We start from the raw sequence: 16059 nt of genomic DNA, 5'->3' as shown, positions 1-16059 counted from the left end.
TTCCAACCAGCAACCCTGGGCCACAGCCTTTAATGTGGCCCCACTGGGCTCCAGCAAACTGAATTAGGCTAACAGGAACCATAGACAATTGCCAGGATGCAACACCGGGGACTGAACTTCCACTGAACCTCAGTATGAAGGAGCTCGCTCTCTCGCTCTCTTTTTTCACTGTGTGTCTCTATGTCTCCCGTCCAGCTCCCTCTCCGGTAACAGTGATCAAAAAGGAGAAGACATCTCGAAACAGCGTCTCACTGTCCTGGCAGGAACCAGAGAGACCCAACGGCATTATCCTGGACTATGAGATCAAGTACTACGAAAAGGTCAGTGCGCAACATATCACTGTTAAAGTTTTACCATACGCGCCTTTGAGCAAGGCAGCATCATAAACTCAACTTCTTAAAGGAATAGTTCTTGAATGGCGACATTTTGGAAAATACACTTATTCACATTGTTGCTGAGAATTTGATGAGGAGACCATTATATCTGGTAAATATAAGCCTGCACCCGGCATGTAACCACATATGACATGTCAATTAGTGAGTGTTAGCGTTACTATTGGATGGATTTTGTTACCTTCAGACAGAGCTAGGTGAGCCTCCTCATCCATAGATAGCATTAAGGAGAAGTGAATACCGCTTTTCAAAGATGGTGCCCCGTTCATTCCTGTGAAAGATTCTCACTGGGCACAGAAGCCGGAAAAGTCTCTGCAGGCTTCCATGCAACTCTGCATTTTTGGGGCCCACAGAGCGCGAGTCCTTCTCCAGCTGAGCCGGTTGAGAGCGTGCACATCCACAGCTTCCTCTGGCTGAGCAGGCTGACTTCCTGTCGGCTCCCCACACACGATTTACATTTTTTTCATCTAAGTCTTGGCAAAAGAAAAAAAAAAAGATAGAAAAAGCTAAATTTCCAAAATGACAAACTACTGTGTTGCAGAGCTCGCTGGATTGTTTTTGTTCTCCATGTGTTGTTATGTGTTTGAAGCCAAAAGTCGCACTATAACAATTCATATTGATACACATCATTTTGATTGGATCTGATCTTTTAAAATCCTGCTCCTCTTATACACAGTGAAAAGTTTGAGGTTTGGGTTCAAAACATTTGACTGAGGATGTGGTTTCTCACACTTAAATCATGGAGGCTTTTTTTTTTTTTAACATGGGGATGAGATTAAATGAAACCAGTTGAATACAAAGTCTTATCCGCAATTTTAAATATCCTGGTTGTGTTTGTTCTAAAAGTCTGTTTGTTTGTTTTTTTCAACTGAGTGTTCATGATACAAAAGTATAACAAGTACAACAAGCCAGAAACATTCTCATGTTTTTTTTTTTTGGGGGGGGGGTTGTGTTTGTTTTTTGTTACCCTGTATCTTTCCTCCCTTCTCTAATTTCATCTCCTATTCTCACGACTCCTCCTCTCTCCTCTTGTTCTTCACCTCCATCCTCTCTTATTTTTCTTCTTGTTTGTTTTTCTGTGTCCGTTCCTCTGCTCCCTCCCCCTCCCCTCCCTTCCTTTGTTTTTACCTCGCATCTCCCCTTTCCATCTCTCCTTCTATCTCTCATCCTGTCCTCCTCTCCCCTCCTCTCCTTAATGGAGACAAGTTTTATGGCAGACAGTAAATGCGTCTGTGGGGTCGCTCATTCCTCTGTGAGGGAAATTAGTGCAGAACGAATTACACTGGCTTTCAGCGCCAGTGCTGTGCTATGGCTGACATTTGATGGTGAAATTAACCGTGGATGCAAGTTTAATCACTCTGGCAGATTCAGTGTGTGTCTGTGTGTGTGTGTATGTGTGTGTCCCAGATCACAGTTTGCTTGAATGCCAACAGTGGCCCCTAATCTCTTGATTAGTAGGCCGACAGAAGCTGCTTCCTCTCTAAACTCTGTTCCCTGCTCAGCCATCCTTACCTAAGATGTTAAAACAAGGCCTGAAAACAGCGAGAGGAAAAGTTAATGACTGATACTGGGTCAGAGCTCACTGCAGGTCTAATTCTCAACTGTGGTTTTTCCAAACGCAAACACATGCTCAGTCATCACAAATGCATATTCATACAAAGAGGGCAGGGAAAATGTAAAAGGGGGGGGACTCCAAGGAAGAGTCTCTGTGACAAACTCTCTGGGCATTTGCACTGATCCCCGTTAATCACATCGTCTCCCAGGAATTGCCGGAGACACCAAGGGGACAGACACACAAACACACACACGCATACACACAAACCGAGTTCCCAGAAGATTCTCCACAGCAGCCATACATACCCAGGCATTTCAAACCCCAGACAAAAGGCTCTTCCATGCAGAAGAATAAACTGGGACAACCAGGGGAGACCCCCATTACAACCCAGGACAGAGGCCTCTTGGTGAGGGACGCTGACAACCTCTAGCATGCCAAGGATCAAGGCCGTAGGAGGACAAGAGTTGGAGCACAAAGTACCCACACTGAGACCACACCATGACTCACTTATGAGACAGACAGAGGCTCACACACACACACACACACACACACACACACACACACACGCAGACATAATTGCATACACACATAAACAGGATGGTGAAACAGAAGACAAAAACAGACGGACAGAGATTAAAAGAGAGAGAGCTTTTAGCAAGAAGTAGAAGATGTTCAGATCTGCAGCATCAGACAGACTCTCTGCTTTTCTGTGTTTGTGGTTTTCTTCGTTTGTATTTACACAAGTTTAAAACAGACATACACAGCGTACATTATCGTGTAATCCAATAGCAATTTACCAATGACTCGAGCTTCTCTCATAGTAGAGAAGTGAACATTTTGCCAACAACCACATAACATCACTCAAAGCAAAGTGCTTTTATATAGTAGATGGAAAACTCAGTGGACTAATAGTTTTTGAGGTTGGTCGACAAGGGAAGTCACGCAGTTACAGCTCTGTTTAGTGTAAGAAGCAGGAGAAGCGAAAGCTTTAGAGGCGGTTTAAAAGTTGAGATGTTTCATTAGCGAAATGTAAATCAACAAGTGGCTTTTCTACTGTGAGCTCAAGCATGAGGCAGAACAAAAGTATTATAAATCCTACATGCTGATTGGACTTTTCATGCTTAGTTTCCTGCCAGCTGATGAAAACGTAGACCTCAAACTCACCCATGTGTATCCAATAGATCATTTCACCTTACTGTTTCGGGTTATTGGAGGCCAACTGACAATGCCTGAGCTACTGAAGCATTAACAAGCCAGTATCATAAATAAGCCTCAGTAATACATGGCAGCTATTGTTTCCAAGATTGTTAATTCTACACTCTCAAAACCTGCAGAGTGCTTCAAACACTGAAAAGCTTTTAAAGTTTCCTTTGAAAGTAGGAAGTTGGTTAAATTGCCACAGAACTCTTAGTGAATGCACATGAAATAAATACTACCGATCACATTACCATCACCAGATTTGTAACAAATTAAAAGGAGAAGTGCTTGGAACCGACAAACTGACAGTCCCAATAACATTATACTGATCCCGGATGATGATATCATAAGCTCACTGTTGAGTATCTACTGACAAACTGTGATGAAATGAAACTGAGGTAAAATTGGATACATTCAATATATATATACAGACCTGATGACAGAGAAAAATTTGTTATTGTAGGAATATTTTAAATATTATAATGACTTATTTAGATGGATGTTATATTAAACTCACTGCATAGACAATAAACCCCCTGCAAAACTGTTCTGTAAATGGATAAATGATATAAAACTAAGTCAGTAGTAAAATATTACTTGTTACTGCTGATAACACCACTTCTCCAAACTATATTTTTTCATGCCTTGTTAGGAATGCAAATCTGCTGTTTTCATTACACAAATATAACAAGCATAGTCAACAGCAAATTTGACATTTAGGCTAGTTATTAAAATATCCACCTAAGAAACACTAATTTGACTGAATTTTTTTCTCAGGAGGTTGATGGATGTACGTGGTGAAGTGAAATTCTGCAGATAAACTTTGAAGAGGTTTGTGACATCAGTAGCCGGCATGAGACATGCCAGAAAAACCCTTGTAGCTCATTATTTTTAATCAAAGCCACCTAACCAGGCTCTCGCCTCTGGCTTTGCCCACACAGCTCTTTCCACCAGCACATACCACCATGTCACATGATCAGGAAACCAAAGGCCCAAGACTGTCTAAAGAGTCGGGGCTGTGCACTTCCTATGTGTCCTATATATGGGAATTCTTAGGGAACGTTTGGTGATATTCTTGGGAATTCCCAACCAGACGGCTTCCCAGAAGAAGAGAGGTGTTTCATCTTTGGAAATCCCAGGCGAACTGTATGATCTGTCACTTTAACCGGCTAGAGGGTGCTCTGCAGCCGATAAGGCATTTCCAAGTGCACTTTGTGAAAATAGAATTTGTGGGAATACACTTTGCTGATTGTTTTTGCATGTTTTATCACCATAATCTAAAGAGCAGAGATAGAGCTTCAGATCCACTTTAATTTGGGCGCTGTTTATTTAGTCTTAGATGGAAGGAATGCTGGAAGGCTGAAACACTATTTACAAGACTCCTGCTATACATCTCTTGTGTTGGGGTCTGTACGCGTTTGCATCTCTGACTCTGTGTGTATGTTTGTGTGCGCGTGTGCGTGTGTGTGTGTGTTGTACAATCTATAATTTGCAGCAGCTTTGTTTACACTATCAAAGCAGTACGCAGCACAGAGGCCGTTCTGGTGAGACACACACGTAGACACACGCACACACAAGTGGAAGGTCCACGATCACACGACCTGTTTGGCTGCAGTGTGCATAGAGGAGAGGTGTCTGACCTGAGTGTCCTTCTCTGTCTGTCTGTATCTGTGCCACACACACACACACACACGTAGGTGCTTGTGCCACACCTGTGTATGATTTTTCAGGGGATCACGTGCCGTCCTGAACGCTGACCGATGACAAGCTGCGAGTAGATTTATAGTTGCCATGAAGAGCTGTCTCAGCGCAGGTCTGGTGTATCGGTTACCTCCTCCCACACATACCAGTTTAAAAAGCTTTGTGCACCATAAAACTCTGATCCACTCCATTAATGGGCGTGAAGTTTCTTTTGGACGCTGCTTGTGCATGTGTGCGTGTCTGTGAGCGTTTATGTCGTTGAGTGCCTGTTAATAACGGGGTCTGTAAAGTGAGGATTTGACTCTACCTGGAAATGGTTTGGCCTTGAATGATTTTTATGAGCTTGGCTATGTTGCAAAACATCTAGCTCATTTTTAGGATTGTTGAAGTCCTCCCTAATAGGTTGTCATTAAGATTTAGGATCAGCTTTGTCCTATTTCTCTCCCATTTAACATTTTTGTTTCATATTGAGCATAGTAATAGTGTAATAATATGATTACAGGCCTATCAGGGCATCGACGAGCTCAGCAATTTTCACCCTGGACAATTCAAATGGGCTCCGATGAACGGGCAGAAAAATATGACATTTGTTGACAACCTTTTTTGTTCAAGGCATAATTTAGCCTCCCTAAGTGGCTAGTTTTGCCCTCCTGCAGACTTTCATGCCCGTCAGTCTCAAACGGTCTCAAATGCAACCTCCACAGTAACAATGTCACCACCTTTTATTATTTAACAATTTTATTTATTTATCATTTTATTTTTTGTGCTTAGCGTCAGTGTTTTCATACTGGTGTTACAATATGTTTCGTGCTGCCTCGTGTCCTACGCGTCTCCCTCGTAGTCACAGACCTGCTTACTGTAATGTGATGTTGCCATAATGCTGCATATATCACATGTATTGATTTCATGTCATCTTTGTTAAAAGCAGATGTCAAAGTGGTATTGGAAAGTGCATTTTAATGACTCATTATTGTTATAATTAGTAGTAATTTATTATCATAATTACTTAATCATCTTTTTCATTTGATTCTAGTTTAATCTGCTGGATCTGTCTCTCTGTTGATGCCTGTGTTTCACCTAACACCTAACAACTATGGAGTATATACACAAAAAAAAAATGTTTGAACATTCTGGCACATTCCTGGATTGGCTCCTCTCATTATTCTACCGGTGACAATGTCATTGCCGGGGGGGGGGGGTCTTTTCTCTTCTGCATCTACCTGCGGCCCTCTCGTCATCCCGCCATCACTTTTTCTTTCCTTCCACATCTGGAAACAATGTGCCGAATGCAGACCTGGTGTGTAAATCCTCCTGTTGTTTTATCAGTGGAGATCAGTAGGAGAGAAGTCATAAAATATAAAGGGCATAATTCATCAGATTGGGAAGAAAGCTGCCAAACTGTCTGGGGTGTGTGTGTGTGTGTGTGTGTGTGTGTGTGTGTGTGTGTGTGTGTGTGTGTGTGTGTGTGTGTGTGTATACATGTACACTGCGTTGTACTGCACCTATTTTATTATGTATGCTGTATTCATTAATTGTTCCAACCTGGACTGAATTGTAGTTTTTTTTTTTTTTTTCTCAAGCAGTGCCAGCTGTCTCACAAATATTTAATTCCTCTCTCTTTCCTCCTTTTCCTCTGTCCTTCATGTCTCACAGGAGGAGCAGGAGACCAGCTACACCATCCTCCGTGCTCGGGGTTGTAATGTGACTCTGAATGGTTTGAAGCCCAACACTGCCTACCTGCTGCAGATCAGAGCTCGCACCGCTGCTGGATACGGAGCCAGCAGCCCCAGCTTCCAGTTTGAGACCAGCCCAGACTGTAAGCTCAGCGCCCAGTGGAAGCCTTACAGTCATTCATTTACTGCTGTAGCTGAAAATATGGTTTGACTGATATGTTGGGTTCGACGGCTCAGGCACAAGGCCAATACTGTCCCTTCGTATAAAATAAGTGATAAAGAATAGTGAGATTATATTACCATTCTGATCGGAAACCACATAATCAGGCATGTTTTGGGTTTTTTTTGGGTTCTTTTTGTTTATTTTGTGCTGCAGGGTTTCAAAGTCTTTGTGTCCAGTAGTCTAATGTTGTGATTCTTTTACCCTAACAAGAACAGTCTTTCATTATGAGGGAACTTTTCCATGAAACTGACCAAATTTAAATATCTGGGAATTTATTGGCACAAAATATCAAACTTTCAAACTTAGTGGCAACATAACAAAACCTATAGTATTTGAACTTTGTTGGAAAGGTCAATTCAAGAGTTTAATAAACCTCTCATGTGCCCTTTTTAATTAGATACTATTAAGGGCATTTATAGATACATTTTAAGAGGTTTTTTTTATGTGCACTTGTTTATTTATTACTGTAGTGTGAGATGAGGGCTGTCGAAGCCTATCAGCATATTCATTTCAAATCTATACTGTTGCTGTGTCCTGAGAAATACTTTTATATGCTCTTAATGAAACTGAACTGAAGATTTTTTTTTTTTTTTTGGCTCATTACTTTTTGCTCTCCATCTTTCAGCGGCCTTCTCTATCTCCAGTGAGAGCAGCCAAGTTGTCCTGATCGCCATCTCCTCTGCCGTGGCCATCATCCTGCTCACTGTGCTGCTCTACGTCCTGATTGGCAGGTCTGTCCACCACTCACATGACTCGATTCTCAATTTGAGCATCATCTCCTCCAATCACACCAATGCTGTTGCCCTCTCACTGAAATCATTTACCTGTTAACACAACACACTACAAATGCTGATGTTTCCCCAATTTTTCCTCTATATGTCTCGTCTGTAGTTTCTGTAAAACACATTATAACGGTTGTATTTAGGGGTGTGAGTATGTTCATACAAGAAAGCTAAGAAATATGTCTGTGTGTGTTTGTGTGTGTGTGTGTGTGTGTGTGTGTGTGTGTGTGTGTTTTTCGTGTGTGTGTGTGTGTGTGTGTGCATGCCTTTGTGTGTGGCTGAAGTTGGCAGTCACTACTGTTCAGAGAGAGTATAAATCCACGGCTCATTATAAGACTTACTGATCCTCTCTTGGCTTATAAGAGCTGGGATTACACTCATACACACATACACACTCACACACTCACACGCACGACTCTCACTAGCCTCCAGGCTGGGCCACATCTTATTGGAAGATGTGGCACTATTTCTGACCTTTCTCTGTTTGGATTGGCAGGTTTTGTTGCCGCAGCAAATCCAAACATCCTGATGAGAAAAGACTGCACTTTGGCAACGGCCACTGTAAGTACTGGACTCAGTTTCCCCCAAGCCTGTTTCGATCTATCCTCGCTGCTCATTACTATTCACTTGGCTTATAGAAGAAGAGGTAGCTACATTAGCGGTAGTGTCATAGTTACATTCAGGGAGACGACTTTCTCAGAGAATTTTCACACCACTAAACCAGTGGCGGTTGTTTTAGAGCAGATACTTCCACGCTTGAAGTGGTTTCCCCTTTACTTCGGTTCGTTTGGTCATATGAGAAGACAGTAATCGGACCGAGACCATATTGAGAAGGAGGTTTTTTGGTCCATTTGCAAACCAATCCCGGAGGCTTTATTCGGAAAGGGAACAAGTTCAGACTGTTCCTGTAGCCAGCTACGGCAAGTACTGAGAATTAAGCTTTGAACGATCCCTAATTATAGGGTTTTACTCCTGAGAAAAAGGCCTTTCCATTGATACATTTTTGACCAGTGATGAAAACGCCTCACCCATGTGATTATGTAAAGTTAAACCTTTCCATGTAAAATTAGAGCAGTGTGTAAAAGAGCCAAGGTGACAGCTTGTCCCCCTGATTGGCCAACACAACAGGACAACAGCTTATTAAAAAAGATAGTCACGCTTAACTCTCATTTTCTTTATATCACCCCTGCACCTTCTTTTTCTTGTTCTGCTCCATTCATAGAGCATTCAAGATGTGTTAATAATTAGGAATACTCCCATCTTTAACCTTAACCCAGGCATTGGCCCCACAGCTGGATTGAACAGCATCTGTCCACTCCTTGATGAATAGTTAGGATGGGTCAGATGCAGAGCATAAAAAGACCCCACAGTGAGCAATAAAATACAATTTTATTACTAAAAAAACAGGTTCACATTTTTCAAGTCTGTCTTAAAACAATACTCACAAGCCCATAAGTACATTTAAACAGTTCTTGGTCACTAGGTGATTGTTCTTCCTATACTGTTCATGAAGCATGAGTCTTCCTTTTTTGCATGGATACATTCTCAAGTTTAGCCTCAAGTTCAGCCTGACTTCGATAAGTCAAATAGGTTAAGACATTCATTCTTAATTACTGTATGTGTTTGTATCACAAATCAGCTCTATGACTGTGTGCATGATTTTCCTAAGTGAGATTTACTTGAACACATAAAAACAGTGTTACTTGGAGACGTGCCATATTGTTCAACTTAGCGGCACCTGAGAGCCACTGTTATTCTAACACACAATTTACTGTTTAACTGCTTCCTGTTGAAAGCTCATCCTGACCTGTTCCTGTTCACCAGAGCTCTACTACTAGACTAGGCCATCCTCAAAGTTTTGTTTAGTAGACACTTACCACTAATATGTTTTGACTCCAAATTTTCATTGTATAGCTGAACACTACTAAGGTGATATGTCCTTACAAAGTTTAAAATCATCAACACGTATAGAGGCCATATGGATGTGAGCACACATACACACACAGACACACACACACCTACACAGAGGGACAGAGTTTTTAAACGGTCATTAATTGAACTTGCTCTCTGCTGCTGCAGTGCGTCTGCCGGGTATCAGGACCTACGTGGACCCCCACACATACGAGGACCCGAGCCAGGCTGTGCACGAGTTTGCCAAAGAGCTGGATGCCTCCTGTATCGCCATTGATAAAGTGGTGGGAGCAGGTAAGAATGGACAATGCAAATCTCTGACCAGACTTTGCTTCATGCACAAGACAACCTGTAGATCATTCCAGGCAAGCAAAATGTCAAATGCAGTGTTTTTTTTTTAAATAGGTTTCGGCCAGTCATTTTGAATGCTTTGAACTTAATTGTGTTTTATGAATTCTCTCTGAATTTTTAGCAATTAACTATCACTTTAGCGAATAAAATGGGGACATAAATTATAATCCATCGGCTCAGGGAGAGAGCAGGTCATCAATTTGCTGGGGTCATCATTCCAAAAGTGTATCAGTGCAGAAAACAGGCACTGAGGAGTCGGTCCAGATAAAAAAAAAGTTTAAAAATAGAAAATAGATTAAGGGAAATAAATGATTTCTTCCTTTCCCTGACCTCCTCTTTCCACACCAAGTGCATAAGCAAAGACACACCAAGTGCATAAGCACTCACAGGAAAAATGACGTGCATGTAGTGCTCTTATATATCGTCATTTTCATAGCAGCAGGCTAGTTTAACTGTGTGCCATATACTGCACAGCTGGGAAAGAGAAAGCATTTAATGCCCCAGCTGGAAGTCCCTTCTTTCCAGTCCTCCTCTGTAATGGACGGAGAGATCGTGAAATGAGGAGTTCATTTCTCCCTTTCCTCTTTGATTTCTTCCTTTTCCTCCCTTCAATCCCTTTTTTTGCCTGATGCTCTAATTCTTAACTAAGTCTAATGATCGTAAGAGTAAAACAAGCCTCTTCTCTTCTCTTCTCTTCTCTTCTCTTCTCTTCTCTTCTCTTCTCTTCTCTTCTCTTCTCTTCTCTTCTCTTCGCTTCTCTTCTCTTCTCTTCTCTTCTCCTCACCTCTCCTCATGTACTCCCTGATAAGTTGAGCAGGAGTGCAGACGGGAGGGTAAAGCATTGTGATTCATGTCGAGTGCAGGCAGAATAGATAGAGACTAAAGCACACAGCGCATAACAGCAGGCCGGTCTCCAGAGTCCCACCAGCTCTCCACACTGTAAAGCTGTCAGGACGGCCTGAGAGTTTAATACCTGACTCCACACTGGACTACACTACACTACACTCCACAATGCATATTTCATAGTATATATCAGAGACAAAGCATATTTATCTCTAGGAGCGATACGTGTGTATATATTGGCTTTTTTTTAAATTAGAAATCAGATATGGACAAGTCAACGTTGTCCACTTCAGAAGTATTATGTTATGAAGTATTTGTGTTCAATTTTTATTCACTGTAGAATCTGTCAATACTACACTACACTGGTTTTCTGTGGGAATTCCTCGATGGATCTCACACAGCATTAAATCTGCCAGACAAGTTACGAGGAGATTTTCATAAACTAACACACATGACATCTAGAATGGTTACATTTAGTGCAGTGTCGCAGGTTAAAAAAGACACAGTAGAAACAGAGTTGTTTTTTTAACGATACGGGAAAATGCTAGAGGAAAAAATGGAATGTGATTAATGCAAATGTTATATATTTGATACACCGTTGACGCCCTCAGTCATCTTTCTAAAACCCATAGCAGCTGAACCCTCGCACACACTTGAGCTCAGACTGAATAAGGTTCCCATACACTTTTCAATGCAGAGAGTGCAGAGCTGAGACAAAGTGTATTTCTTTTAGTATCTCTCCATACCTTCAAGTAGTATGGCTATACATTTTATAGTAAGTCTATTTTTATATGTGCTGGAAAGCAACGGTGAAATCATGTTACATCTGACTCAGTAAGAAATAATTACCTTGTTTTCATTCTACGAACAAACTTTATGTTAGATGATTGGAGCCACTTGGGGCAAACTTTTTAAATTGTCCAGTGCTGACACTCATTTTAAGAATTACACCTTTTCACTTCAGCGAAGATAAAATGATGATAATTTTGTTCTCCCTAGAGGCTATGGCACTAATTGCTAAGACTCCTGGAATATAATGCGTTGTTGCATGTGAGTGCTAATGAAATAATTGTTTTTTCTTACATGGTTAAAATAACACAGCGATCAAATTTTAGTAACCAGTAGATACCGACTTACATTATGTACATATGGAAAGAATGGGAAAACCCCAGGAGTTACAGATGCTAGTGGGAAAGAGATTAGCTCGGAAAGGGAGTGGGGCTTGAGCTCTTTCAATCTATTTTAACACAAGAAAATTTGACTTGAACACCAGAGGTGAACATTAAAGCTCAAGCCATGATGTAAACATAATGTCCGTCAGCTTGAATGCAGGGTACCACCCATCTGTGTGATTTTTATGACGCACATAAGCACGCTCAACAATATACAACATGCCTCTTTTTTCCCCAACCCTGCCGCAATCCCCATCTGTCTTCATTAAACATGTTAACAAGCCTTTGATCTTCTTGCCAATCGGTGATTGTGTGTTAAAAGACAGAACACATGCTCCACTCTGCTTACATGGGTCAGACTTTAACATCAAAGTGGGATACCTAGCTCTGCTCACAACAGGAAAGGAGTGAACGTCCCTAATCAAGCCTTATTAGACCGAGATCTTCTTCCCGGGAGTGACCACATAAAAAGTTGCGTTGGCCTGGCACGTCTGTCCACTGCTGAGGGCCAGAAGAACAGAGCAGAGCAGGAAAGGACAGGCATGCTTTTGGTATTTGGATTTGGTAGTAATTATTCTGGCTAAGTTCTTCCAGACCCCATTGCTTCAAGTCCAAGGTTTGACCCGTGCTCTCTGATCCGGAGTTGCTATGGGAAATGATTGTACAAGACAAGAGAGGGATCTGCACATGTCTTAGCACTGACATCACCACGAGCGAGCACACTCAATATGCATATACATTATGGAGTAACACACACACACACACACACAAACTCATAGGCACAGCTATACACACTCCACTCATCTTCTACAGTCCAGCCAAATCCCTGTCACCAGCTGTAACCTGGCCGGCTGCCTTTGAAGTGGCCAGCCTGCCTACACAGCTTACCATACCTTGTGAACACACACACACACACGCACACACACATAAACACACACACATACACATACACACACACACACACGTGGGGGCTGACATAAACACACACATCCCCTCACTAGCAAGGAATGCTAATTGATCTCTCCCAGAGTGGATGTGGAGTCATGCAGTGTTTTAATTTAACATAGAAAGAAAGTTGAAAGGTCACCATGCTGTCTGCTCCGTTTGGAGTTGTTGTTGTCGACTGTGGATTCGGGCGGATCGATTTCAAAGTTTATTGCTACACATGGTGTCATTACTATGGTTAGCGGTCGTAACACTCAATTATGCAGTGATTTCTTTCCAAAACCAATAAATAACATTTCCTGATTAATGAGAGTTAAGTAATGACTTTAAAGTTCCTTTTTGATCTGCAGCTTCAACTCTGGCACTAAACATTCCTTGTTTCCTGAATCTCTGCAACAGAGGTGACAAGTGTATAGTTAGCACAACCCATAGTCAGAGTGTACACAGTTATGAGAATAAGACTCAGGTTGAGAGGGTTTCTTTACAGTGTAAAGCATTTTCTTTTCTATCGATTCAGTCAGGTCCTTGTTGAACCATAAATAATTAATTGAAGAGGGAAAAGTTCTATGCCGAGTTAATATATGAATCTTAATATATTAGCTTCTCACGACAGCTCTCTGTTAAGCATATGCAAATGAATTTCTCATGGATTTACACATGGATGAACATTTGGACCATTTTTTACCCCTAGGCTTCCATGGTGATACAGTAGCTTTAACTATAGTGTGTCTGATATTAGTCAATAGTCAGAGAGCTGAAATCCAGACTTGTATACAGTATCATCAAGATTTTTTTTTTTTCTCTTAATTCTGTTTTATTGCTCCTTTCATGATTTTCTCTTTATTTTTAATCATCTCATCTTTAGGTGAGTTCGGCGAGGTGTGCAGCGGTCGCCTGAAGCTGCCCAGTAAGAAGGAGATCTGCGTGGCCATCAAGACTCTCAAAGGAGGATACACAGATAAACAGAGGCGGGACTTCCTCGCTGAGGCGTCAATCATGGGACAATTTGACCACCCCAACATCATCAGGCTGGAGGGGGTGGTGACACGCAGTAAGTGCAGGACGTAAAGGCACACTGAATGGAGTTACTTTGTGAAATGAACTTTTATCACTAACTCAATCAAAGTGATATTTCATATTTAGGTTTTATTAAAAAACTCAACATTTTTTGGTATGGAATAAATGTGTTACAAATTTGAGGAGACAGATGGTCACCAACCACATCATGCAGACATTATCTTGGTAATGTAAACACCTCGGATACCTGTTGCTGCTACTGTGGAAATTGTACACTACTGAAATGAAATACTGAATATATATTGAAACAAAAACTGATATCATTACAGAAGGAATATTATTTAAATGTATGTAACTTGTGAATTGATTTAATTCACTGTGGCACTGACTACTAATGTTAACGTTTGTTTTAATATTGAAGTTACACAACTATGCTACCCAAACGTTTAGCTGGCTAGTAGGCTAGTTATAAGGTCAACAATAGCTTGTTTCCCTAGAGATATTAGAGTAATTGATTTATCGATTATATGAGCATTGTTTTTTCAGGTAACTTGAACACTTCAGTTGTCATAAATGATATGAATTACAGATGTAATTCCTTTGCGAGCTCGGTTTTCTTTTTGTTTTTTTGTGCTCCAGCAAGGCGCGGTGACTCATGGGTAATCTTGCTTTTTTAACATCTGGCAAACTGATGACCTGTTACTCAATTATTCCCTACAGTTTCTTACTCGACATAGCTGAGCACCCTGTGCCATCCACTTCGCAGGGGAAAATCTCAAGGCGATCTGAACGCAGCAATAATTTGTATTCACATTCCATCACAGATCCAACATCTCTCGAGAGGTTCTTTTTACCGATTCCGGATTTGCTATTGTCTTTGACAAATGGCTCTAAAGTGGCTGACACTTCTGTGAAAGAGCGCAGGAGTTTTATTGAGTTGCCGTGGTGTAAATCTCTGCAGATCAATGTGCTCTGATCAAAGCCTGTGTCCAAAGCGGGCATAAATCCATAAATCCATATCTCTGACTCGCTCCCCTCCGGGCCTCTTTATAAGACTATCATTAGCACACAGAAGGCCTCTTTAAAAAGGAATGACTGCAGAAAAAAGGGAAATAATGAGTCTGAACTTTGTCGCTGAGAAACGGGCCTGGCCTCTATCTCTCCCTGCGGCACCAGGCTTGTTAAGTAGTTCTGCCAGTATGGTTATTCTAAAGAGTAGAATAAAATACCTGGAGAACTTTGCCTCATTTGATTGTCCTCCATTTTTGGTTCCTGTTATTTTGTTTCATTTGTTGTTTTTTTTCATCTGCCCTTCTCTAGTTTAATCTCGGAGACTAAATTGCTTCCTGCCTCTTAAATTTGCATTCAATGACTTATTGGCATGACTTCTTTTAATCACAAACACTATTGCCAAAGTAAGATTTCAAAGTATGCTGTCCAAGTGGCCACAGATGGAGATTCCAACCATATTGTTTTAATTAATCAATAGTCTTTCTTTCACTGTTGTGTAGTTGTGTAAGAGCAATTTATTTATCTACCCTCTCATTTATACAGGTAAAACATTGCATTATGGTACTTTTAGCAAAAAAAACGTCACCCAACATGCAATGGAATTCTTTGAATGTATTTCCTACTTTTTCTTAGCGAATGGTAAAAGTGAATACAGTGAAACACGCTATAATATAGCTACTGGTTCTCAGTTGAGTCTTCCTTAGCAGAGCTTTTGCATTAAAAAGTTACATTTTTTAATTTGCTAATAAACCACTTTTTATATAAATAAACCAAAACCTTTGCAAAGGACACAAGAAGTAAAAATCCTTTTTTAAAAAGATTTTGTAAAGAAAGCATATTCAGTCGCCGGTCTCAGCCTTGCGCCGAGCTCTTTGTTATTCAGCCTTGAACACCAGTACATCTTGAAAGTGAAAGAGCTGTTTGTATGTGTGTGTAATCCTTCATCCACAAGACTGTTTGTCTAATACATCTTACACCACTCTTCCTATTAATGTCCAGCCAGTGAGAAATGCGGCAATAACACAGGACTGCTGCTTTTAGACTAATAGGCGAAGCTCAGTATTCTGTACTTTGAGTGTGTGTGTGTGTGTGTGTGCGCGCGTGTGTGTGTGTGTGTGTGTGTGTGTGTGTGTGTGTGTGTGTGTGTGCGTGTGCGTGTGTGTGTGCGTGTGTACATGACATTTGGAGGGATACCCTGAACACATGTGCGTGAGTTGCAGTAGTATGAGTGCAGGACATAATTTTAGGAGCACCATTTGATATGCTCTCACACACACACACACGCA

At 41.2% G+C, this 16059-nt stretch overlaps 1 protein-coding gene across 3 annotated transcripts in view; it reads left to right on the top strand.

Moving 5' to 3' along the window:
- epha3 (eph receptor A3) overlaps positions 1-16059 on the top strand; it is a 99503-nt gene that overhangs the window by 61674 nt on the left and 21770 nt on the right. For all 3 annotated transcript variants that reach the window (XM_023416636.2, XM_087176731.1, XM_087176730.1), the window contains exons 6-11: positions 196-320; positions 6499-6661; positions 7367-7472; positions 8020-8084; positions 9603-9728; positions 13611-13796. In XM_023416636.2, coding sequence (XP_023272404.1) covers positions 196-320; positions 6499-6661; positions 7367-7472; positions 8020-8084; positions 9603-9728; positions 13611-13796 — 771 coding nt within the window. The remainder of the gene's footprint in view (positions 1-195; positions 321-6498; positions 6662-7366; positions 7473-8019; positions 8085-9602; positions 9729-13610; positions 13797-16059) is intronic.

Source organism: Seriola lalandi, unplaced genomic scaffold (genome assembly GCF_002814215.2).
Source record: "Seriola lalandi dorsalis isolate HSWRI2012SDOR001 ecotype SW California unplaced genomic scaffold, Sedor1 jcf7180002054568, whole genome shotgun sequence".
Taxonomy (NCBI): domain Eukaryota; kingdom Metazoa; phylum Chordata; class Actinopteri; order Carangiformes; family Carangidae; genus Seriola; species Seriola lalandi.
Note: the sequence above shows the minus strand (reverse complement) of the source record. Positions and strands in the feature narration are given on the sequence as shown.